General features: G+C 36.0%; 1 protein-coding gene and 1 non-coding gene across 3 annotated transcripts in view; one reads left to right on the top strand and one right to left on the bottom strand.

The window, feature by feature from the left end:
- LOC129945659 (E3 ubiquitin-protein ligase HECW2) overlaps nucleotides 1-24,728 on the top strand; it is a 40,119-nt gene continuing 15,391 nt past the window's right edge. Inside the window, exons 1-4 of one of the 2 annotated variants that reach the window (XM_056055501.1) lie at nucleotides 1-966; nucleotides 4,387-4,920; nucleotides 4,983-6,601; nucleotides 6,674-6,840. In XM_056055501.1, coding sequence (XP_055911476.1) covers nucleotides 480-966; nucleotides 4,387-4,920; nucleotides 4,983-6,601; nucleotides 6,674-6,840 — 2,807 coding nt within the window. In that variant the 5' untranslated portion in view covers nucleotides 1-479. Of the gene's footprint in view, nucleotides 967-4,386; nucleotides 4,921-4,982; nucleotides 6,602-6,673; nucleotides 6,841-15,192; nucleotides 15,321-24,728 lie in introns of those variants that run through there. The other variant, XM_056055502.1, reaches the window with a different exon arrangement.
- Nucleotides 6,900-6,970, bottom strand: Trnag-gcc (transfer RNA glycine (anticodon GCC)). Its single transcript has one exon. It is a non-coding gene; the product is annotated as a tRNA-Gly (tRNA).

Genomic DNA, 24,728 nt, shown 5'->3' with positions numbered 1-24,728 from the left:
TGGTGTTGCTGTTCTGCTGCTGTGCTCTAGCTCTGCCACTGCCAATTGCCAATGGCAAAGAAAAAACGAAGAAAGAACGTCCGCCGCGTATCGGAAAATTCACTGAGTGCTGTCGCTGTGAAAAAATGATTATTTTTACATAAATCTGCCAGAATTTTGAAACTATTCAATGAAATTGTCAATTTTTACATAATGTCATAAAGTGGGTTAAACATTTGGCCCCGAAATAATGCAACCAAAAAGGTTAAAAATCGAGAATTACGAAAATTTTATGTGTATACCAACCGTTCGCTACCACCACCGCCCGTGTCTTGTGAGCTGTGAACTGTGAGCTTTGAGGTGATGGAAATGGAAATGGAAGGCAAACGAAATAGCTAATTATGGAGGAGAATATTCGGATTTTCACATAATTTCAATTGTAAATAATACAAATTTCAAGTGAAGTTATTTTGGGTGTGCGTGCATCAAACGCGACTAAAATGAACGAGGACGACCACGACACAGAATCCGCTGGCGCTGCTGATGCTGGAACAGGAGGAGAAGTAGAAGGAGGAGAAGTTGCAGAAAAGACTGAATCTCAATCGATGGAAGAGAGAATGGCAGTGCCAGGGGAGCAAATAGACACTAATGGGGCTGTGGTAGCAATGGCAATATCAGTAAATGCAAATGACGACGACGACGACGAGAACAGCAAGGTTGACCATGACAATTTAGAGTCATTGACACTGAATGCGGATGTTGATGTTGATGATGATGTTGTTGTTGTTGTTGACGATGATGATGATGAACCTGTTCTTAATGATCAAGCAGGTGTTGCTATTGCTTCTACTGGTGCTGTTGGTGCTGGTACGGGTGCTGCTAGTGCTGGTGCTGGTGATATTGATGCTGCTGCAGGGTGCTACTTAATGGATGAAGAAAATGCCGCTTTGCATTTACTTGGCAAGAAGTTAAACCATGAAAAAGCAGGTTTGTATTTTAAATATTTACATAATTCTTCTTTATTTAGTTTGTTTCCTTTTTTTGAATCTGCGCAGAGATGTGCTATATTTTTGTGTAAGTTCAATTTTCTTGCTTAACTTGCATTTTGAAGATCAACTTATTTCTAACACATAAATCAGTAGGTCAAATTTAAGAGTCAAGTAGGTAGTAGCATTAGGTTTCATATTGAAAAAAAAAAATTAAATATGAATGCAATACCATTGACCATTGATATTTTAAACGCATTTGATTAAGTCTAGCATCTTGCTCTCTTTTCTATGAGTCCCTTATTCATTGGATTATATTCAAAACTATTTAATACAAGTTGTTTAAGAGGGATTAAAGTATGAAACTAACATTAAAAATAAAAGTCTGTCACAGGACTCTGTTCTGTGTCCGACACTCTTCCTCATTTTTATAAATGATCTCCTGTTAGGTTTTTCTAAGGAGCAAGAAATGCGTCTCTCTTTCTGATGTGGCACAGTTTTAAAACGTTCATACTTCTAAAACTTATTTACTTAAGGATGTGCTACAGTCCGGGACTAAATTGAGCCTCACTCGACATTCGTGTCCAGCTAGATCGGTCATTAGCACGCAAAGTTTGTTGAGGTTCTCTCCTACCTGCGTGCGCCATCTGAGCAGCGGTCTTTCGCTACTCCGCTGTACCCCGATTGTGTATTCAAAGACCTTCCGGGCTGGACCGTTGATGTCCATTTGTCTTTATGACCCAGCCGTTAAAGTGGTTGAACTTTTATTCTTTTTACTTGACCAATTCGTCTGAGAGGTTTAAAAGCAGGAATGTAGTTCGAAAGTTTTATGAACAGGTGAAACGAAATTCACATAAACCTAAAACCGAAGGCTGCAAAGACGAAAGTGGAAACATCATAGTGGAACCGCAGTAAATGCTGAGGATATGGTAGAACCACTTCTACAGACTGTATAACGGCGACAAAGAACCGAATTCGGCTGTCAGGCAGGATAGACAACGAAAGCCAACAATCCCGTCCTCCCGACTTAGACGAAGTTATGATTGCCATATCTAAGCTGAAGTCTAATAAATCCGCTGGAGATGATGGCTTGAATGACGAGCTCTTTAAAGCAGCTGGAGATAAGTTGGTTAGGAGCATGCATTAACTTACCTGTAAGATATGGTAGGAAGAAAGCATGCCCGATGAATGGAACCTCAGTATTGTTTGCCTGATCCTGAAGAAAGGACACCCTCTAAACTGCACCAACTATAGAGGAATCAGTCTTCTTAACATCGCCTATAAAATCTTCTCTGCCGTAATATGTGAGTCTAAAGCCCATCGTCAACAACCTGATAGGTCCTTTTCAATGTGGTTTTACGGCAGATCCTGGAAGAAATCCAAAAACACCAAATCGAAACCCACCATCTTTTCTTCGATTTCAAGGCATCATATGACAGCATCTATAGGGATGCGCTATATAGAGCCATATCTAGTTTTGGCATCCCTGCCAAACTCGTTCGTTTGTGCAGAATGACCGTGGAAAATTCACGATGCTCCATAAAGGTTGGAAACAAGTTAAAGAAACCTTTCGATGTTTTAGACAAGGTGATGCACTGTCATGTGATTTTTTGAACATCATGCTTGAAAGAATAGTGCAGAGCTCACACGTAAACACTAAAGGCACTAACTTTCAAAAGTATGTCCAATTACTAGCATATGCTGATTACATTAACATAATCGGAGGAACTCAGCGTGATGTCAATTGGGCTTTTGTGAGTATGAGGCGTCAAAAATGGGTTTAACGGTTAATGAGGCAAAACAAAGTACATGTTGTCGTCAAATAAGAACATACAACACCGATGTTTTGGTCAAAACGTCACCATCGACAGACGTAACTTTGAGGTAGTCAAGTGTAAAAGTCCAACGACTAAGATGGCTGGGTCACGTAGAGCGCATGGAAACCAATGCTTCGGCCCGGAAAGTCTTCGAATCCACACCCACAGGACAGCGCAGTATAGGAACCTCACCCAACTTGGAGCGTGGAACTGAAGACATCTATCTAGGGACCGAGCTAGATGGAGGAGTTTGTTGGGTGAGGCCCTAGTTCACACAGGACTGTAGCGCTACCTTAAGTAAGTAGATCAATTCGTCTTTGTATCTTCTCCTCCATCTGCATCCAAAAATTACCCGAAGATTGTTTCTTTCTAAACAGCCTCAGACGTTTGCATCTTGGCTTAATAAGGTCGAAACCTCAGTGCAATAAATAAGAACTCGAATAATGAGTGTCTTAAAGAGGTTGACTTAAGTTGCTCGAAAGAGGACTTTAATACTCATTTCTCCAAAATAGCAGCGATTTTTCAAAGCGCTGGTGTCTTTGCCTGAATTTATAGCTGTTTTTAAGAAGACAAAGTCTTCAACTACCTCAAAGTTATAGTAGTCGATGACAGCATATACTTAGCTTTGCCCTCATTCGACAATAAACCAATCTTCTCTGCTTCCGCCGCAATGTTTAAAAACGCGCCACTGACTTCACGATTTTATCTTAAAATTATTTCAATGGTCAATCTGTCCTGAGATTCCACTCATTTCCATATGAATTTAGGAAATGCGTCCTCGCTGCTGCATTGAATAATTTGGTGTGATGCCCTCAATCCAGTAGCTCTGTTTTACTTCTTATTCGATATAGTTTTTTTTTTTTAACTTTGTCGAGTTCGGAAAAGCAGGATTGTTGTCCTGTATCGTTTTCATCGAAAACTTGTGCTCTAGGAACTTCCTTAAGAATGTAGTTCATTATTGAAACAAAAACGTCTAAAATGACTGGTGACAATAACATCGTCGTAAATTTTCATGCCTCACCCTTTTTTCGGTCATTTCAACAGACTCTCGTCTAGTAAAATATCCTGCTACATACTTTCCCTTAATACATTTAATGCCTAAGAGCGATTCAACGATTCCCATTAGTTTAACCATGAAATCAACTTCGTCGTAGTGTCAAGTACAGAGATTTGTTTTTAGGCGTACTATACGAATGTGAACCGGCACACCTGCTTTCCAACGCCTTCATTTTTTCCTAAAGCTCACACAATGTGTACAATAACCCTTTAGTTTGAATAATTTAAAAGAAAACCTAGTATCTGGCTTCTTTTACTATTGTGTTCATGTCGTTGGCAAATAGTAAAAGTTAAGAGTCAACGTTCAGACGAAATCAAGGACTTAAAAATTAGATCAAGGCAACTTGTTACATTTTCAGATATCGTTAATTTCAAAACCATGTTTGGGTGCCTTACACAAATTTACTGAAGAATTCAGCTTTTATTTTTGTATTATTATTTTGACAAGTTGCCAGATTTTTTTAAAATGTATTCTTATTTATCCCGTTTTATAAATAAGCAACCTAAAAACATTAAACTACACAATGTTGTGTTTATACTCCATACAGGAACATCTCGAGAGCTAAATTGCGGAGAGAACTCAAGTATAATGAGAAAAGAACTATCTCCAGTTCAATTGTCTCCATGTTCGAGTAACACAGATCCTGATGCTATTTCGCCATGTTCCTCGCTTAACTGTTCAGGAACACGTCGAAAAATCATTCTGAATCCAAATTCCGATACACCACCGTTGAATGGAGCAAAGAAGAAAATTCGCAGCACGACTTCGCCGGCTTCTAGCAGTGGCAGACGCCTTTCAAACGAACATGAAACATTCAACTTGTGGATGGCACGAGAATGCTATGAGAATATCCCAGCCGAGACGGTTTTCGAAGATGATTGTGGGGATTATTCGCCAGCTCCTAGAACTCCGGTTTCGCAGAGTCGTATGCATCGCCCATTGGAAAGATCCTGGCCACCGAAGGGTAGCACACCAAATTCAAACACAAAAAACCCTAAGGTCAGTGGGGATGTCTTTAAATTCGACATAGTTGATATTGACGATGACTATCGGCTGAGTGATGATTGCATTCTTCCAACAGGTAAAATATAATATGAGACTTTTTTTCTTCTCCATAAAATATTTAAATGTTCTGTCTTGCAGATAGAAACTATAGCAGTAGTAGCTGCATTCAATCACCTTTGCTTCTCTCAAATGACATCGAGGAAGGTGCTGCCGCGGCCGCTATACTTCCATCGACCAGTGGTCCCTCTACTAGTGGATTGGAACAAATGAAATTCAAACCATTGCTGAAGAAAAAAATCGGACCGGATAACTACATCAATACCATACTAACGAAGAAGGTTCCAGCGAACGATTTTCAAACATACGACTTTCCCCTTTCGAACGGTGGCAGTCAGGAGTCGTCACCGAACGAAATAATCCGTCAGCATCGTCCACTCACCCGAACCCTGTCGAATGGCAAAACTAAACCCAGTCCGTTGGAAGGCTCGAACGACCTCCCGGCTTATGCAGTTCCTCGAATGATTCATCCACCGCCACGTCAACGTAGTCCCCCATCAGGATCATCAACTCGAAGTGCTTCCCCTCTGGACCTCTCTTCCCCAGAGCCAATTGGTTCGCCCATTCCTCCTGTCATACCCAAACCAGTCTTACGTCCACAGCCTAGATTACTCACAAGGATCGGAGGTACGAATTTGATTTGTCCTCCAACACCCACCCATCATGCACGGCGAAATCGCCTTGCTAGTCAGGAAGATAATAATTCTGCCTTGCACGAATATCGCATTCGTGAAATAGCTGCAGCTGCTGAAAACGGTGGATCGCCCGATATTCGAACTGCAGACATCGTGAGTCTGTCTGGCGGGCGTCCGATTGAAGGAGTCAAGGGTTTCGAGAGTAACGATAGTGATATGATTCATATCTCGAGCACGAGACTCCCCTCCATTCCAGAACGAGGACGTGGAGTATTTTCCGAGTCTGATGATCCCTTGCCGCCAGCTTGGGAAGCACGCATGGATAGTCATGGACGAATCTTTTACATCGATCATACCACACGTACGACGAGTTGGCAAAGACCCGGCTCCACCGGAGGAGCACTATCGTCGGGCGGTGGTCGGGATCAACACCGTCAACAATTGGACAGACGATACCAGTCCATTCGTCGAACTATTACCAGTGAGGGACGTGAAATTGCCATAAATGGATGTGTATCACCTAATGTCAATGTCGGCGGTGGAAGCGGTGTGTCGAGTAATCGAGCATCATCTGCTTCCGAGTTTGAACGTGTTCAAATTCTTGGCACTCATCCAGCAGTGTTGATGCTCTGCCGTCCTGATTTCTATTCCCTACTTCATTCGAATGAAGAGGCCCTCGGGATTTACAATCGAAATGCCGCCCTCAAACACATGGTCATCAGAATTCGACGCGATCCGAATACGTTTCAACGTTACCAGTACAACAAGGATTTGGTAGCACTTGTTAATTCGTTTGTACAACTCAGCAAAGATCTCCCATCGGGCTGGGAGACCAAATTAGACCATTCAGGAAAACAGTTCTTTATCGATCATAGCAATCGGAAGACGTCATTCATGGACCCTCGCCTGCCAATCGAGTGTCCTCGGGTAGCAAGGCACCGACAGCAAAACGATATGATGAGCGATGTTGCCCCGACACCACCACCAAGACCAGCCTCATCTTTGCCAAGGAGTAATGCCATGCCAGAGCACGTCACAGAGATTCCTGTTGCATATAATGAAAAGGTAACAAAATGTTAATTTTTTCTTCATAATTGTTTTGGGTCTAATGAAGTCTCTCTCTCTTCTTTATTCCAGGTGATTGCATTCCTAAGACAACCGAATATCCTAGAAATACTGCGAGAGAGACACGGCCAGTCAACTGTATCGAGATCATTACGTGACAAAATCAATATTCTGCGAGTTGAAGGTGTGCCAGCACTTGAACGGTTGGCCCATGATTTGCAATTGACTATTTTATTGAGGTGAGTTTAATATTGATAAAATAACATACAAAATTTAATGGGAAGAAAAAAAAAAGAATTGCATCGGCCGGGAATCGAACCCGGGCCGCCCGCGTGGCAGGCGAGCATTCTACCACTGAACCACCGATGCTTGTATTTTCTATATGCTTTGAAGTAAACCGTTAGAAAACAGATTGCTTTTTTTGTAACGGTTAAGATGAATGATTATGGACCGAAAGATTGAATAGGTTGAATGTAGGCACTTGATGATTAAAAATATTTGTTAAGCTTAGTGTACACGATTGCCAGATCTGCCACTGAAAAATTTGTCTCGAATGGCTGACAATCGTGTACACACCAAATTAATTTGCAGACAAATGGTTTGGCTCCTAATTTGCAGACAAATATCTGCCAATTAATTTGTAGATTTCTGGCAATCGTGTACACGCAAGCTGACAACCGTGTACACACCAAATTGATTTGCAGAAAAATTTGTTCATCAATCATTTTGAAGACAAATGAATTTGCAGATGTGGCAATCGTGTGTACACAAAATTCATTGGGAGATCACCAAATTTTTTTCATTTTCTGACGTTTCTGCAAACGTCTGACAATGAATAAATTTGCAGATGCCGTTTGAGGAACATTTGCAAATTTATTCATTGGCAGACAAATTTGGAGAAAACTACAAGGTAAATTTTAAGTTTTTTTTTTTTCATTTCAAAGAAAATGTATAATAAGGTTAACATTTATTTTCAGATATGGATGCTTATATTGAAAATGAGAGTGCTTGTACAGCCCATTACGGTTGAGGCATTTACACGGTCACCGTCGTCGCCTAAAAACTTATTATGGCAAGAGGTCGTCATCAAAACATCGATGTATCGCTTGCATCCCTAGTGACAATGAGCTGAAAATAAATTTGCAGATCCAAAATTTGATTTGGTGTGTACACGGTTGGCAGAAAATCTACAAATGTTTGCAAATCTATTGCTAGCTATTTGGCCAAATTAGTTTGTCGAGATTGTCAGACAAATATTTGGCAATAGATTTGCAGATGTTTGTAGATATATGCAAACCGTGTACACACAAATTAAAATTTTCAGCTCATTGTCATCTCATTGTCACACATTGTCAGACGTTTGCAGATCTGGCAATGATTGTCAGACCTGGCAATCGTGTACACTAAAGCTTAGTGACCGTGTAAATGCCTCAACCGTAATGGGCTCTACATGTTTAGCACTCTCATTTTCAATATAAGCATCCATATCTGAAAATAAATGTTAACGTTTTTATACAATTTCTTTGAAATGAAAAAAAAAACAACTTAAAATTTACCTTGTAGTTTTCTCCAAATTTGTCTGCCAATGAATAAATTTGCAAATGTTCCTCAAACGGCATCTGCAAATTTAATTATTGTCAGACGTTTGCAGAAACGTCAGAAAATGAAAAAAATTTGGTGATCGCCCAATGAATTTTGTGTACACACGATTGCCACATCTGCAAATTCATTGGTCTTCAAAATGATTGATGAACAAATTTTTCTGCAAATCAATTTGGTGTGTACACGGTTGTCAGCTTGCGTGTACACGATTGCCAGAAATCTACAAATTAATTGGCAGATATTTGTCTGCAAATTAGGAGCCAAACCATTTGTCTGCAAATTAATTTGGTGTGTACACGATTGTCAGCCATTCGAGACAAATTTTTCAGTGGCAGATCTGGCAATATTTGCAGATCTGGCAATCGTGTACACTAAGCTTAAGCTTTACAAACAAAAAATGTGTTTAGGTTCCTCATAAGTGTATGTAACATATTTGTTATATACATAAATAAAACAAACAAACTATTACTTAAACAAACCTTTACATACATGTTAAAGTTTTCTTTCATAGCCAGATGTTTGATATTTTGGATTTAAGGACAGTTCTATTTTTAAAAGAACTTTTTCTTTAAGTATTTTAGTATTTTTTGATTTCTCTTATAAGAGTCCATATATAGCCTCTAATCATATGTATACTATCCCATCTTCTTCTATCATTGATACCGATATCCGAAGTCCAGAATGTTTTGCCCAAACGCTCAAATCGCTCTTACAAACAGGCAACCATATTGCTAAGGGCCGACGAAAATGCTGGCGTCGAATTTTCGTAAGGTTTTTGTGTAATGGGACATCAATAAAAGTTTAGTTTATTAATCAGTTGACCTATTTAAGTTTTCAAAAAAGGACTTTTCTGTAGAGTTTGCTGGTAGTTCAATACATTTAGTCCATTTATTATAAACCACCTTTGAAAAAATTCTTGCTTTATCTCTACAGCAGTCACTGCGTCACTGGGAGACAGATCTAGCATATAGAGAGTAGGAATATCGTTTCCTATTTTAAACTAAGTACATACATATTTATATCTATGTTGCGACGTCGCTAATTTTTTCTTTGAAAATAAACTACTTACATACGTACAATATGTCAGATGAATTAAATTTGATACACATTTATTTGTTTGCCTTATCGAGTTTAGGTTCTTTCGACACTCATTACAATCATTTAAGCCTAAAAGTTCATGCTTAGCAAATGTTTTACATATTCCGATTCAAAGATTTATATGCAAAAATATAATCTACTATGTATAACTAAAGAACGCTTGATCTTCTGCCAAGAAGAATACACAACAAAATTTCATAAAAATCCCCAAGAAAAAACAAAAGAACATTTATTTTCTCAAAAATTTTGTTTAAAGCGATTTTACGATCTTCCATCCATCTCTATCTTCATGAAAAATGGAGTTAATGTTACTTCGTGACAATCTCAGCATGCTTACTGCAAAGGGAAATCGGTAGAAACAGCCTTCAACACTCTGGTAAGAACTATCGCATACTCCCTAGATAAAAAGGAATACACTATGGTGGCCTTCTTGGATATTGAGGGCGCTTTCAACAACGTTGACACATCTGCTATCACTTCTGCTATGACGACCTTAAACGTCGAATACTCAATCTGTGAGTTGATTAATCTAATGCTAAAAGTAGGATCATCAACTCCAGTTTGGGAGATTTTTGCACAAAAAGGTCTGTCAGTAGAGGCACTCCGCAAGGTGGTGTTCTGTCCCCTCTCCTGTGGAACATAGTGGTTAACCAACTACTAATATCCCTTGAGAGGGATGGCTACAGAGTGGTTGCGTATGCCGATGATGTTGCTATCGCTGTCACAGGGGAACATCCTAATACACTGAGAGACCTCCTCCAAAATGCACTCAATATGCTCACTAGATGGGCTGATAACTGCGGACTTAGTATTAATCCTCAAAAAACAGACCTCGTCCTTTTCACACGGAAATACAAGATCCCAGTAATTGTACCTCCTTCAATAAAAGGTATACCACTAATTTTTACCAATGAAGCCAAATACCTTGGACAAAAAATTAAGTTGGAAATCCAATATACAGGAAAGAGTTAAAAAAGCTACAGTAGCTCTTTTCCTTTGCAAGAAAGCTATAGGAAGCAAATGGGGTTTTCAACCTCGCATAACCTACTGGCTATACACATCGGTCATCCGACCAATACTTATGTACGGGGTTGCAGTATGGTGGACTGCACTGGAGAAAGTCACATACTGCGACATACTCAGCAGAGTTCAGCGCACTGCAGGTCTCTGCATAAGCGGGGCATTGAGAACCACACCCTCAGCAGCGTTAGACACTCTCCTCCATCTGACTCCCCTCGACATCTTCAGTAAACAAGTGGCAGCGAATACAGCGATAAGACTCGATGCCTCATCTCAATGGACCAACAACACTGTGGGACACTCCATCATTTTGAACCTCTTTGGTTCTATACCAAAGTACATAGACTACACTATACCTAAACCCCTATTTGGAAAAAACTTCCAGGTATCCATTCCATCCAGAGATGAATGGGAAGACAAAAAACTCCTGGATAACAAAAGTATACATTTTTATACAGATGGATCTAAGACAAATGAGGGAGTTGGTAGTGGTGTGTACTCAGAAAAGCTTAATCTAAGCATCTCATTCCGCCTCCCTAATCATTGTAGCGTTTTTCAAGCGGAAATTTTGGCGATCAAAGAGGTTCTCTCCTGGCTAAGAGAAAACGTGATATCAACTTCTGATATCCGCATCTTCTCTGACAGTCAAGCTGCTATCAAATCCCTTGACGGTGTCTCGACCAAATCTTTGACGGCCCTAGATTGTCGATCGTCTCTTATGGAGATGGCGCAGCAATTTAACATTCACCTCTGTTGGGTGCCGGGCCACAGAGACATCACAGGTAATTGTAGAGCCGATGAACTCGCTAAAAATGGAACCGTCAAACCTATTTCACCTGAAAGGGAGAAGATAGGTATACCGATAGCTACATGTAAACTTATGCTAAAAGAAACAGCTTTTGCGATAGCAAATTCTAGGTGGCACAGCTTACCAACATGCGCAGCCACAAAACTCATATGGCCTTCACTGGACCTAAAGCGCTCTAAAGACTTGTTATCTCAAAGCAGACTTCATATTAGCTCCCTAATAGGTGTCCTTACAGGACACTGTCTTACAGGCAGACACGCAATACGACTTGGCGTAGCCTCAAATGACTTCTGTAGGAGCTGCATGGACGAAGAAGAAGAGGAAACAATCTCTCATCTCTTATGCACCTGCCCTGCTCTTTCACTCAAACGCAAACTTCATCTGGGGGACTACTCTTTTGATAATCCCAGCGAGCTAGCTAAAAAGGATATTAAATATCTTCTTCGCTTTATAAAAAGCTCAAAATGGTTCTACTAGTTAGAAGTAATTCTCTAGATTCATGTGGTATCACAATGGGCCTTTCTCTTGGCCTAAGTGTGTGGATTCTAAATCCGCAGCCACGTTAACCTAACCTTAACCTAACCTACTTCGTGACAATTTTTGGCGGCCATAGTTTTTGACAAATGACAAATTTAAAATTTCGTCTGAGTTGCATTTAAAAAAATTTAAGAACGTTTTGTTATTATAGGATTTTTTGTTTTGCAACAACTTGTACGATTCCGCTTACCTGAGAATTAGAATCCTATACAAAAGACTATCAATAGGGTAGAATCAAACAATCGCTTAAGTTTCGTGAGGGCTTTCCAACGGTTGACCAAATTTTTGCTTTATCTAGTATTGCTAACAAATTTACGAGTATCCAAAAGAAAAAGAAGATGTATGCTTGCTTTATCGACTTAAAAGCTTTATTTGATACCGTCAATCGACAAGCTCTCATTTACAAAATGGTTGTATGTTACAGTTTGGGATTGGGACGAGGTTTGAAACGACTGCAGGTGTTCCCCAAGGATGTATCCTCAGTCCAATCTTGTTTGCCCTCTACATTGATCATATTTAAAGACAATTTACCCGGAAGAGTTTGTTTTTTCCTAATACATTTTTTAATCCGTTTAGTTGAACAAAAGTGCAATTTTTGAGGTAATCTATTATTTAGTAATATCAAATTATTTAACAAATCAAAATGTACTTAAATAGTCATGGCAAAAAACAATGGTGCTCAGAAGATAAATGAAAAATAATTTTGCAGATGAAAGGCAAGAGAAGTACTGTTTCTGACATAAAAGAAAGACCACACTAAATGATGTCAACATAAATAAGACGAGACGCCGATTAAATGAAAAAAATGTACGTCATTGCGCTGCCCAGCACTCGTTTAAGACAAAAAAATTGAAAACCAGACTAGAATTTGCTTAAACAAATTTGAACAAACCATTCAGTTTTTGGAAAAAACGTTCTTTGGAGCAACGAATCCAAATTCTGTCAGTGTTGGTACGAGTATGTATGGTGTCCACAGAATATGCAATACAATCCTCGAATACTGTTAACACGGTCAAACATGGTGGTGGATTGGTTGGGGTAAAAGCCGAAAAATTTGCAAAAATTATGGCAGTTCATTCAAGATGCATGGTATGGTACCAAATACTGAATACTCCATAATGGTAAGTTGCATACATCAAAAATAATTCATATAAAAATTAAAGTGTGCTAAACAAATGTCCAGGTAAAAGAAGTTGTTTTAACAAATTTGTCAACTCCTTTTTTATGTTCTTTTCGGTAAAATCATATATCCCACCATATTGCATATAAATAAAATAAACTTGCAACTTTCAGTGCAAGAAAAACTTTTGAATGCAAGAGTTTTCATTTCCTCATCTTAATTGTGCTAAATTCTTGTCCACCGCTGTATTCATAAATCTAAAGCCTACAATAAAAGAAGCATTTTAATTTTAAATCTAAACGTTGCATCGATCGTTTAAGTTTGTTGAAAGTTACAATGAAGAAATGTGTTTAATCGATACAGACGTTATCGATATAAAATTATGAACAACACTATTTTGTTATTTGTAGAAAAAAAAATAAAAAAATAATGTCAGGAAATTCCTTTTCCCTATTTATGATTTTCAAGTTATTCTTTCCCTGCTCTTGCTGCCCTTCATAAGCTTCGTCATATTTATTGTGAATCATCACCCTTGTCTTGTAGATTTAATCATCTCAATAAGCACTTAAAAAAAGTATTAAATTCAAAAGGCGTTACGGTCAAGGTACAAGTACACCAAATTAATTGTCTAATTACATTTTTAAACAAAATCAAAAACTAGTTTATTATTTTTTCACAGTTAAAGAACCTCATGCAGTTTTGCAGCAGATTACACAAAGAGACTCAAAAGGAAATACCTTGATTTTAAGCTCAAGGCTTCTTATTTTTGGTTTGAAGCTAAAAGCAAAACGATTTCCATTACCTTGCATTCATATACTTTACCAATTAAATTAAATTTAAATTCATAAAATTAACAACTCATAGGCCTAACAACAATCAATTTATTTATGGTCATTTTCATTTTTATTGTTATTTGTTTGTCCTGCATGAATAGTTTCACTTCCACACAAAACAATCTCTCTCTCGCTTCTTCACTTCAACTTAAAATCTAAATCTAACTAAATCCAAGAGCAAGGTCACCACAATAAAAGTGCAACTTTCTGTGAGTAAAACAAAAACCACACTATCTTCCATCGAGCGATGACGACTTTAGGAAATTGGGTCTTAAATAATTTTATCTACAGAAAAAAAATATTTAATAATAACCTTTGTTTTAATTCTGCGATATAATTGATCTGAAAACATTCATTTTTGTAGCCATGATTAACAAACCGTTGCTCATTTAAACGTCGTTGGCTTTGGCTGTGCCTTTTCGTTCCAGTTGATTGCTGCACTGCCCATAATATGCCGCCCGCCAAAAAGGGTGGAGAACTCCTCAAAAAGAAACACAGATTTATGACGTAGACGCCGGAGTGACTTACATTTTATATCTTTTCGGAGATGACAATGTAAACTCTATGAGGGGAACTCCTATTGCTGCGCTGCGCTGCTTGGTGGTTGACGCTGCTGTGGCCATTTTTACACTACAAGCCCATTCCAATTAGGTCATGATCTAATATTCTTGATTGCAACATACCCGATTCCCGTACAGCTCCAATATGAGCTGTGTGTATGACCAAAATGTGGTGCTACATAATTGGCTCCATATTAAACATATGTTTGGAAGCGTTGACATTTGCCTCGAAAGAACAAAATCCACTTTTTTGCATAGGTCATTTCTTGAAGTAATCTGCAGAGACTAAAAGTTTTTTCTTTGTGGGAATGAAAACCATAAACCGAACTACTGAACTGATACCGCGATTGGAATTGGAAGCAGCTACGTTTTATGAGACATGAGTCAGATTAATAATACCACATTCTCGCCTCAACAGAAGCAGCCAGCAGCGTTAGCGTAGATTGTGTGCTGATGTTTGATTAAGCGATTGTTAGCCGCTTTGTAGTCTTTCAATACACAATACAGAATAACCATTATATTTCCTCCTTCTCCCTAAATGGGGTTGGCTATACCGGCTATACGGCTTGGCTGGCGAAGTAGTACCTAGAACTTTTGTAACTTTAACGCGCGCCGTCGATTCTCGTCGAGTTACATTCGATTAACAAATATTTTATTTTTATTTTCCGTTTATCTGAAATTAAAAGAAAAAGTCATTTACGACGATTTTGGATTGATATAGAAGTAATTTTAATTTCAACATTTCATTACACTTACTTATTTTTTATATCAGAGGGAGTTTGAAGTTTAGAGTTGATAAACACAAAATTTAGTCGATTTGAATTGATCGGCCAAGAAAGTGTGCGTTTTATAATTTTTTCGTTTTTCTGTTTTGTGGGATAATAGATATTCGCATCTGAATCGAAAAACTACGATATACAAACGTCTGGTTGAATGTTGAATCATTTGGCAAGGCAAGGGATGAATCGAATTGTTATTAGGCTCGGTTAAAGTTGAAGTGTTGTCAGTGGTTGGTGATCAATCGGATTTGAGACTCGGTGGTTGATTGAAGTTATCGGAGTGAAAAACAATTAAAGTAATAATGTTTGTTGTGTGTTCTTCGTGCTTGGAGTTTAAAAATGTTTCAATTTTTGTTTTTATAGTATGACAAATTTTTAATGTTTACTTTCATTTGCAAATTTTTAGTTGTTGCTCTTGGTATGTTGTTTATCGGTTTCTTATCGGTCATATTTTATCTTTATCAAATTATGCTTTGATCCAGTTAAATTTTTATAAACTCGATTCTTGGTAAGAAATAATTTGAACTTTGACGTTTCTGTGAAAAAATTTCTTTTTACTTTGGAGCTTTGAAGTTGTAGCTTGTAAAATTTGAAGTGTGTAAATGTGTCAAAAGCATCATAAAATTAGAGTTGCACCAACAATATGTAATGAATATTGAAACCAGCATTTCTAATGATCTTAAAGCTTTTTGGACTTTTTTAAATAATAAAAAACGATATGTTGCTCTCCAAGAAAATATGGAGTTTAATGGTCAAACATCAAACGATTTACAAAGTTCGTATGCACTTTTTTCTGAATTTTTTAAGTCGATTTATGTTGACCATTTTTCATTTAGTATTTATCAAACGGAAAGCTATTCCAGTAGTAATGCTAATATTTCAACACTTCATCTTTTTTAATCCGATATCCTAAATGGTATCTCAAAATTAAAACCCTGTTTGAATCCTGGTCCTGATGGAATTCCATCATCTGATAATTTTTAATAAATCCCTTTCAACGGGAATATTTCTGAATCAATGGAAATTTACAAATCAGGTGCAAAAAATTTAGTAGTAAATTATCGTGCTATTTCTAAAATCTCTGCAATCCCTAAATTATTCGAGCTCATAGTAAAAGATCATTTGTTTTTTAATATAAAAGAACATATTTGTAATGAGCAGCATGAATTTATGCCAGGTAAATCAACTTCAACAAATCTCATGCTTTATAGTAGATATGTCATCGATTCTTTTGAATGTGGCTACCAGGTTGACACTATCTATACTGATTTTGTCAAAGCTTTTGACTTAATTCGCCATAAAATTCTTATAGCTAAACTAAAAGTTTTCAGTATTCATGGGTTGCTTTTGAAATAGATATCTAGTTGGAAATTGGGAAATTTTGTTTCAAGTATTGTTAAAATTTCATCTGGAGTTCCTCAAGGAAGTCACCTTGGAACACTCCTTTTTAATATTTTCGTTAATGAAATCTCATTTCTTTTATAAATTGCCTTATGTTTAATGTATGCTGATGACCTTAAAATATATCTTTGCATACAAAATAGAAATGATCATCAAAATCTTAAAACTGATTTAAATATTTTATCCATTTGGTGTGAAAGAAATGTTCTTCTTTTAAATATACAAAAATGTAAACTACAAAATTTTTAATCAGATTCTTGATCGCAAATCTGAGATTCGTGATCATAGAGTCATTTTCGATTTAAAGTTGTTGTTATCATACGTTTTCATCATTAAAAATGTCTGTCATTGAAAATGGTCAGGTTCAGACAACAAAGGGACTTCATTTGCAGCCAATTTCATTCTTTGAAAGTAAATTTTGACCAGGGCAACTAGTTAGTTTTTCAAGTGTCATGAATTTCAAATTCAGAACTTTACTTCGCAAACCTCTACTTTAATTTCATGGTACAAAAAGAACCTACTAAATTACTTTCTACAAAACACTCCTCAGGCAGGCTACAGTCCATCAAGATTTGTATTTTGTATTGTAAAGAATTATTGGTTATTTCTTTTCCAAATTGACAAGGAACCCTTTTACGGAAAGCATTAAATTTAGTTGTGCAGAAAATAAATAAATCGTTAAGTAATAAAGTTCAGCTTTTAGGTGCATGAAAAAACATGATCAATTGTCATTTTGACTTGACATTGACATTGACTTGATTAATTAGTTAAAGAGAGTTTTCTTGACTTACTTTTCATGAAAGTTGCCCTAATTGAAAGGTAAATTTTTGGCAGCTGGCCAATCCGATATTAGAAACTTGCCTTACTTGCAAGTCACTTATGTCATCCGAACTTGCCCAATAATTTCCTGATTGAAATCCACAGACAAATTTTTACTGACTGAATTGTATTTCAACATACAGACTGTCTGATATGTATTTAACTTATTCAAGTTAAGAAACAAAGCGTTTGACTTGATTGCAGCTGAGAGCTTTTGTGCAATTACCTCATTTAATTTTATTTTGGATTTCCGGAAAAGTCAAAAACGGTTATTCAACGCAATTTTTATTGAAATTTAGATGTTTTCTTTATTATTTAAATTTATTTGTTTATTATTTGGTAATTTTAAAGTAAAGGATTTTCCAATAAGAGGCTTTATTAAGAATATTTAAAAAAAAACGAGTATTTTTTATTTCCGGATATACATATGTACAGTGTCGACAAAATAAATAGCACATATACACTAAAGCATCTTGCACATGAGCTACGAACTGCGAGCTGCGAACTGTGGATGTTCGCATATTTTGACTTTTCTTTCACATGAGCTTTATTTTTATTCGCAGACAGCGACGAATTGTCAATTTATAATTACCCTTTTCAACAAACAAAGCAAAAGTGGTATAAATTTGAGGTTAAGTTGAGCGCGAACAATTTATTAATTGCAGTGTGGATGGTATGTGGAACGCGAATAGCGTTTGACAGTTCGTAGCAACCAAACGGCAATTCGTTACTACCAAATTGTTTTTACAAAATTGTCTTGTCTTAGAGAACAAAATCCAAATTTTATTATTCTAACATAAGTATCAATTGGTCTTTTATAATTTAAATGTGTTTTTGTTTGAAATTGACTTTTTGAAATATGTAAAATCACGTTTGTTCGTCCATTCATTCATTCGTTGTTCGCTCTCATGTGCAAGGCACTTAAGTTCTGTTTAATGAGAGTTTTTGGCACTTTCTTAACTTCACACAACTGTTTATTAATGAGGAAGTAAGAACAAAGATATATTTGATTTATTAAATAAAAAAACAACAAAATCATTAATACAGTTCAAGATTTTCTAGGACAAAATAGATAGCACATTTCATAAATAACGAAACAAAATAACAAAAATGTCCACACAATTAAAAGAAAATAGATAGTATTTGGTTGGGTAACCCTTATTTTTAATCACAGCAGCACACCGGCGACGTTTCATAGATAAAACAAAACTCGGGCATCGTTCGACAGGTACTGAGTACCAAGTTCGTTGAACTCCCTGCCAAAGTTTGTCCAAATTTGAAATATCAAATCTATTTATCGCTTTTTCCACGTCACTTTATAAGTTCTCAATAGGATTGAGATCTGGGGACTGGGCTGGCCATTCCACAGCACTGATTTTTTGGGCGGATAGCCATTGCTTAACAGACTTTGCCTGTTGAAATGTCTACTTCAAGGGCATTTCCTTCTCGGCATACGGTAGCATTGTATTCATTAGGATTTCCTTGTATTTAATCTGGTCTATTATACCCTCTATGTCTATACGATGAAGTGGCCCCTAACCATGCCAAAAAAAAACCACTAAACAAAAATGCTACCCCCACCATGCTTAAAACTCTTTATGGTATATTAAGGGTCATATTCCTGGTTGATTCCGCGTCGCACATATTTTTTACCATCCGACCCGAAGCGATTAAATTTGGACTCATCGCTCCATAAGATATTTTTCCACCAATTTGGATCTTTTGAAATATGCTGTCTTGAAAACTGCAGTCTACGCTTTGAGACATGTGGTTTTTTCCCACAATTCGTCCAAACAATTTGTTTTCACGTAAACGATTTTTAACTGTATTTACAGGCACTTTAATACCAAGATCTTATTTAATTGCATTTTTTATTTTTAGAGCAGCCATGAATGGATCAGCTTTGCTCAGGCGGGCGATGGCAATATCAGTTCTAGGGGTGGTTTTTCTTATCCGATTCTCCCTTCTTCAGCAATGGTGAAGAGCAAAAAACCTCTTACCGTATTGGCATTGATAACTGCTCTTTCTGTTATCTGTGCTATTTATTTTGTCGCCACTGTATGTCTTTGTAACTTCATTAATTTAAGGTCTTCAACTACTATTCTCAGTTGTTCTTCAGGACCATACACTGGTTCACGCTAAACTAAAATTTAATGCCTGTTGTACGTGTAAAATAACAGTTGATCCAAATCAGCTTTGGTCTGTTCTTTTTTTTAACAATTATTAAGTATTGTTCTTATGTCAAAATTTCAACTGTCATTTTTACGAATTGTTGGAAGAAATGGAAGGTTAGAGCTATTTTAGAATGAAATTTATTAGAAATTGTTGATCTGTCAATCGTCTTAGGGGCCGGTTATAGTTATCAGTAAAATGTTTGTTTTTAGTTTTTGAACATGATATATGTAGATTTATTTCTACCAAAAGATTGATACGATAAAGACAATGCAAAAAACAAAAAATCCATTTCGTTTTACTGTTGGCGTTCCAATTTTTTACTGTTCCGAGTAAAAAAATTGTATAAGTCGCGGAGCGTAAATTTACTGATTGCTATAAACGCTCATCAGTAAAACATTTCAGATTCCACCTGTTTCAAATTTTACTGATGGATTTTACTATACGGCTATAACCGGTCCCTAAGTTAATTTTTCAATGATGAAGTCGTTTCCAAACAACTGCTGATTTGTCAGTTTATAATTTGGAACAAAACCGTTCCATTCCCTTTGTATTTTCGCCTGTGCGTTAAACTTTTAATGGGCAGGTACAACATTAGTGACTTTATTTGCAGTCAACTGCATTCTCTGAACGTACATTTCGAGCAAGGCAACTAGTTAGTTTTTCAACTGTCATAATCTTCAAACTTGGAACTTTACTTCACTAACCTCTACCTTCAGTTCATTGTACAAAAACTATCAAAAACATTATTGTCTGCAAAACACTCCTCAGGCAAGCTACAAATCCATCACGATTTGTATTGTAGAGAAATATTACTTATTTCTCTTCCAATTTGACATGGAACGATTTTACAAAAAAGATTAAAAGGAATTGCGCAGAAAATAAATAATTCAGGAGAAATAACGTTCAGCTTTCAGTTGAATTAAAAAACATCAACAATTGTCACTGTGACATAATTTCACTTGACTTAATAGTTAGGGAGATTTTTTTTTACTAACTTTCCAGCCAACTTTCCAATGAAGTTGCCTTAATTGGAAGGCAATTTTTTGGCAGCTGGCCAATCAAATACTAAAAACTTGCTTTTCTTTTAAGTCCCTTATGTCGGCTGAACCTGCCCAATGATAAACTCTAGCATCAAATACTTGGTTCCAATCAGGATATGAATCATTCAAATTTGTTTCAGTGATAGCTAAAATCAATCCGTCAGAAATATGTCAATAATTGGTTTCAATGATGAAAACCAATTAAAGCTACCGATAAGGAGAGGTATCTACATAAATTTGTGTTATAAGCGGCTGATACAAAACAGCTTGGCTAATTTCACAAAACATCTCAGCTGTTTTTGATCAGCTATTATTTTACACGTAAAACACTAACAAAAAGGTATCCGGATACCCTATCTGTCTGAGATTGAACGCAGCCATTGTCTATTCTTACAAATCGTACCTATTTGACATATCAATGATGAGTTTAAGAACGATGTAATAAAGTGATATTGTTAAAAATTAGATCAATTAAAGTTTAGGAAAGACAACATTTAACGATTGTAAGCAACATATAGAAGAAGAATAGCCCCTGAGCTATCAAAATAAATCCAAAACTATCCGAGTATTTCTGATATACATATGTGGCTATCTGACAGATCAGCTGAAGGAAGCTGAAAATTGATTGAACATTTTTCGATAAATTTTTAAATTAGTTTATTTTTATAATTTTACAATCTTTTCAAACCTCGAAAGTCTAAAAGCTTGTGTTCTTTTGGTGAAAAGTTGTTGTTAATATTTGACAGCTACCCAGGAGAGCCCATTTGATTTTTATAATTGACTCATAGTAAGTTTTTCCTAGAAATCAATTTTTCTTTCGTTTTACGATTTAAAGGTTTTTTGGCATTTACAGATCCATAATTTCTAACAAAAGTTTTTCAAAAAAATGAATTTAACAAACTCCAACAATACAAAAATATAAACATTAAGCCTAATACGGTGCTGATGTGAAACGTCATAAACGAAAAAGTTCGGTTATGCTTTTCGTTTTTCAGAAAGCTGCTGTACGACGAAATGTGTCATTTTAGTGGATAGCTGTACTAGATTTCTTAGAACAATTCTCCACTCTTTTCGTTCCCAATTTAATTGCCCGGCTTATTAATTGCTTGCGAAATTTTGACGTCTAATTTTTGTATTGAAAAAAAAAAAATTGTTTACTCGTGACTTTCGGTGTTTTGACTTTGATTTATATTTGATTTAAATTTTAAATGAAATGGATTTGTGTAATGTGTTTCAACAATACATTTATGAATCGGAAACTCAGGGTGTTGAACATGTAATTGGGGATGTGCAAGAAGTGATGGACGAGCAGTGAAAAAAAATGTATTTCTCTGATTTCTTTGGTCAGAGCCAGTGAAGCTATTAGGAAGTTGAAGCATAGAATACACAAATGCTGCAGAAATGAAAAAACTATGTACTAACTGCTCAACAAAATGTTAATAAATATAATTCTTTTCCACTTTTGTTTACCAGCAACTGACTGTCAGAACTTGTCAATTCTTTTTGACAGCTGACAGAACTCTCCACAAATTTTTCCGCTGTGGTTTTCGTTTTCATTTTGCTCTGCACTTGGAGATCACCGAAAAAATTCGTTTCACTTCAGCTGTGTTCTAGGCTTTAGTTATAAAATCTGTAGAGAACTGAATATCAGGGTTGCCATGTCCTGAACTAGCCACAAAGTAGGCTAATTTAACAAAAATTGATCTTTTATTTTTGTGAAGAAAAATATCACCCAATATAAGTTTGGTATAATTATAGCACAATTATTATTGGGCTGTCATAATACATTTTTTTGTTAGCAGTTTTGGAAAAAGATAATTTTAGATGAATAGCCCAATCTGACAAGCCTTCTGACTACATGTCTCTAAAATATCTTCAGCGGATATGAGATTTCTTTTGGATTAAAATATCCTTCAAGTATTTAGCTTTTCCAGGGCCCTATTTCATAAACATTGACAGGTGACAATTCTACAAATTTGTCACACTTATATGACAAGTTTTCATTGCATAACGTATTGACAGGTGACATAATTGTCAGTTAAATACAACGACAATTTTGTCGTTGTTAAGGTATGACAATTTCGTCGTGACAAATGACAAATTTGTCACTTTCATATTTTGGCAATATTTGTTAACGTACAGTGAATTGATCTACAGTATTTTTTATTTACAAATTGTGTATGCATGTACATACAAAAATTATGGGATGCTGAATGTGATGACCGATTTTTAACAAAAGACGCGGAATTTTTCCTTAAATTGATAATCACTTAATGAAGCGAGGGTGACGTACCTTGCGTTCGACGCCACTTTCACTTGAAAACATTATATTAAAATAAAATTGTCACCTTACGACCGAAACTCAATTGCCTGTCACAATTGTCAACTATATACTGACAAAATTGTAATTTGTACCATTTTTTCTGTTTCATAAAAAAATTGTCACTACAAATTTGTCGGGGAATTTGTGACAATTTTTAAAAAAAATCTCTGTCAATTCATTGTCATGACAATTTGTTTATGATCCGAAATCTTGACAACTTTGTAAAATTGGCAGGGAATTTTACAAAGTTGTCAATTTGTTTATGGGACCGAATTTATACAATTGTCAGGTTTGTCATTTACAAATTCTCACCTGTCACCTGTCGCACCTGTCAATATTTATGAAATAGGGCCCAGGTATAGTTTCTGTGTTTCTTATAGATTTAATATATTAAAAGAAACCCCCGTGAAACTTAAATCCTAAAAGAATAACTTTTTACGCAGGATAACAAAACTGCCAAATATTTCTTAAATTTTATTATTTTGGATTAAGAGTGAAAAAATAAAATCTTTGAATTTTTTTCTTCGTGCAAAGTGTTAATTTTGTTTTAAAATATTTTCTGTAACCAGTTCTTCAATTCTGTCAAAATCATAACCTTGACATGACAGCATATTTTTGGAAAATGACAGATGAATTAGTGCACACATTTTAGCTCAATCAAGAGTAATTTTTTGAATTTGGAGAGCATTCGCTCCAATAAAAGTAAAGTCAAGAATCAAGTAGTATCAAATAAAGATTGAAACACTCTTTTCAGAGATTTCTCTCCATTTTCAACCAACAATTAAGATCAATTGCAAAATAAATTCGTGCTTCCAAAATTATTCTTTAATGTATTCTTATCGAAATGCTATATAAACACCTGGTTGATTTGCATTTAACAAACAAAAAAATAAACAAAGTAACGCACAATATGTTAATTGTTTTAATTACAAAATTTATTCAAATTTTGAAGGTTATAAATAAAAAAAAAAACAAAGTCAATTGAGATGGACAAAAAAAAAAAACATCACTTTGCCGGTTTATAAGTCACTGATGCATGCTGATAAAAATAATAATACGTTTTTGCGATTAATTGAATTAAAAGAAACCAATTGATTAAAATTATTATTATTGTGGTCTTTGATTTTTATTGACTAGAAGTACGCTTCAAGTGGAATAAGAATTAATCAAATGAATAACAAAGAACCACGAAGAAGATTTTCCTAAAGAATACGAGTAACTTTAAGCGAAGGCGAGAGAAATCATTTTCGTTAATACTACTACGATTATGACGTATTTTAAGTTATTATTTTGTTATTTATAAATAATAGTTGTTGCATTTGGTTTGTCAATTGAATTTATAGAAAACTGATTTTCCCTGTTTGACGTCATTTTAAAAACATGCAATGGTCATTGATCCTTATCACTTTTTTTTTGAGTTTCTTTTACAGCTGTCATTTGTTTTTATAAGGTATGTTCCGAACCCTGACCAAAACTGCCCATTGTCAACAATTGTTGCCCAAATGCTGTTCTACACTACACTAATTTGGTAGTTTTATTCAGAAGAGAGCACTCAAGAGACAGTCAAATAATTTCCCCTTCTGTCAATTTCTGCCCAAGAAACTTTTTTGGACAGAAATTGTTGGTCTGTGAAATGTCATATTGTCGTACGTAAATTGGCTGTTATTAGCGTCGAACGCTCGGTTTGCTGCTCATTGATTGAGTGACAGACAATTTTTGCAAAAAAAAACCGTTCCGTACATTATTGTCAGTTTTTCTTAGAGAGAGTTTTATCCTTAAGCATCTTGCACATGAGCTACGAACTGCGAGCTGCGAACTGTGGATGTTCGCATATTTTGACTTTTCTTTCACATGAGCTTTATTTCTATTCGCAGACAGTGACGAATTTTCAATTTATAATTACCCTTTTTTAACTAACAAAACAAGAGTAGTATAATTTTGTTAAGTTGAGCGAACAATTTATTCGTTGCAGTGTGGATGGTATGTGGAACGCGAATGGAGTTTGACAGTTC

Source organism: Eupeodes corollae, chromosome 2 (assembly GCF_945859685.1).
Source record: "Eupeodes corollae chromosome 2, idEupCoro1.1, whole genome shotgun sequence".
Lineage (NCBI taxonomy): Eukaryota > Metazoa > Arthropoda > Insecta > Diptera > Syrphidae > Eupeodes > Eupeodes corollae.
Note: the sequence above shows the minus strand (reverse complement) of the source record. Positions and strands in the feature narration are given on the sequence as shown.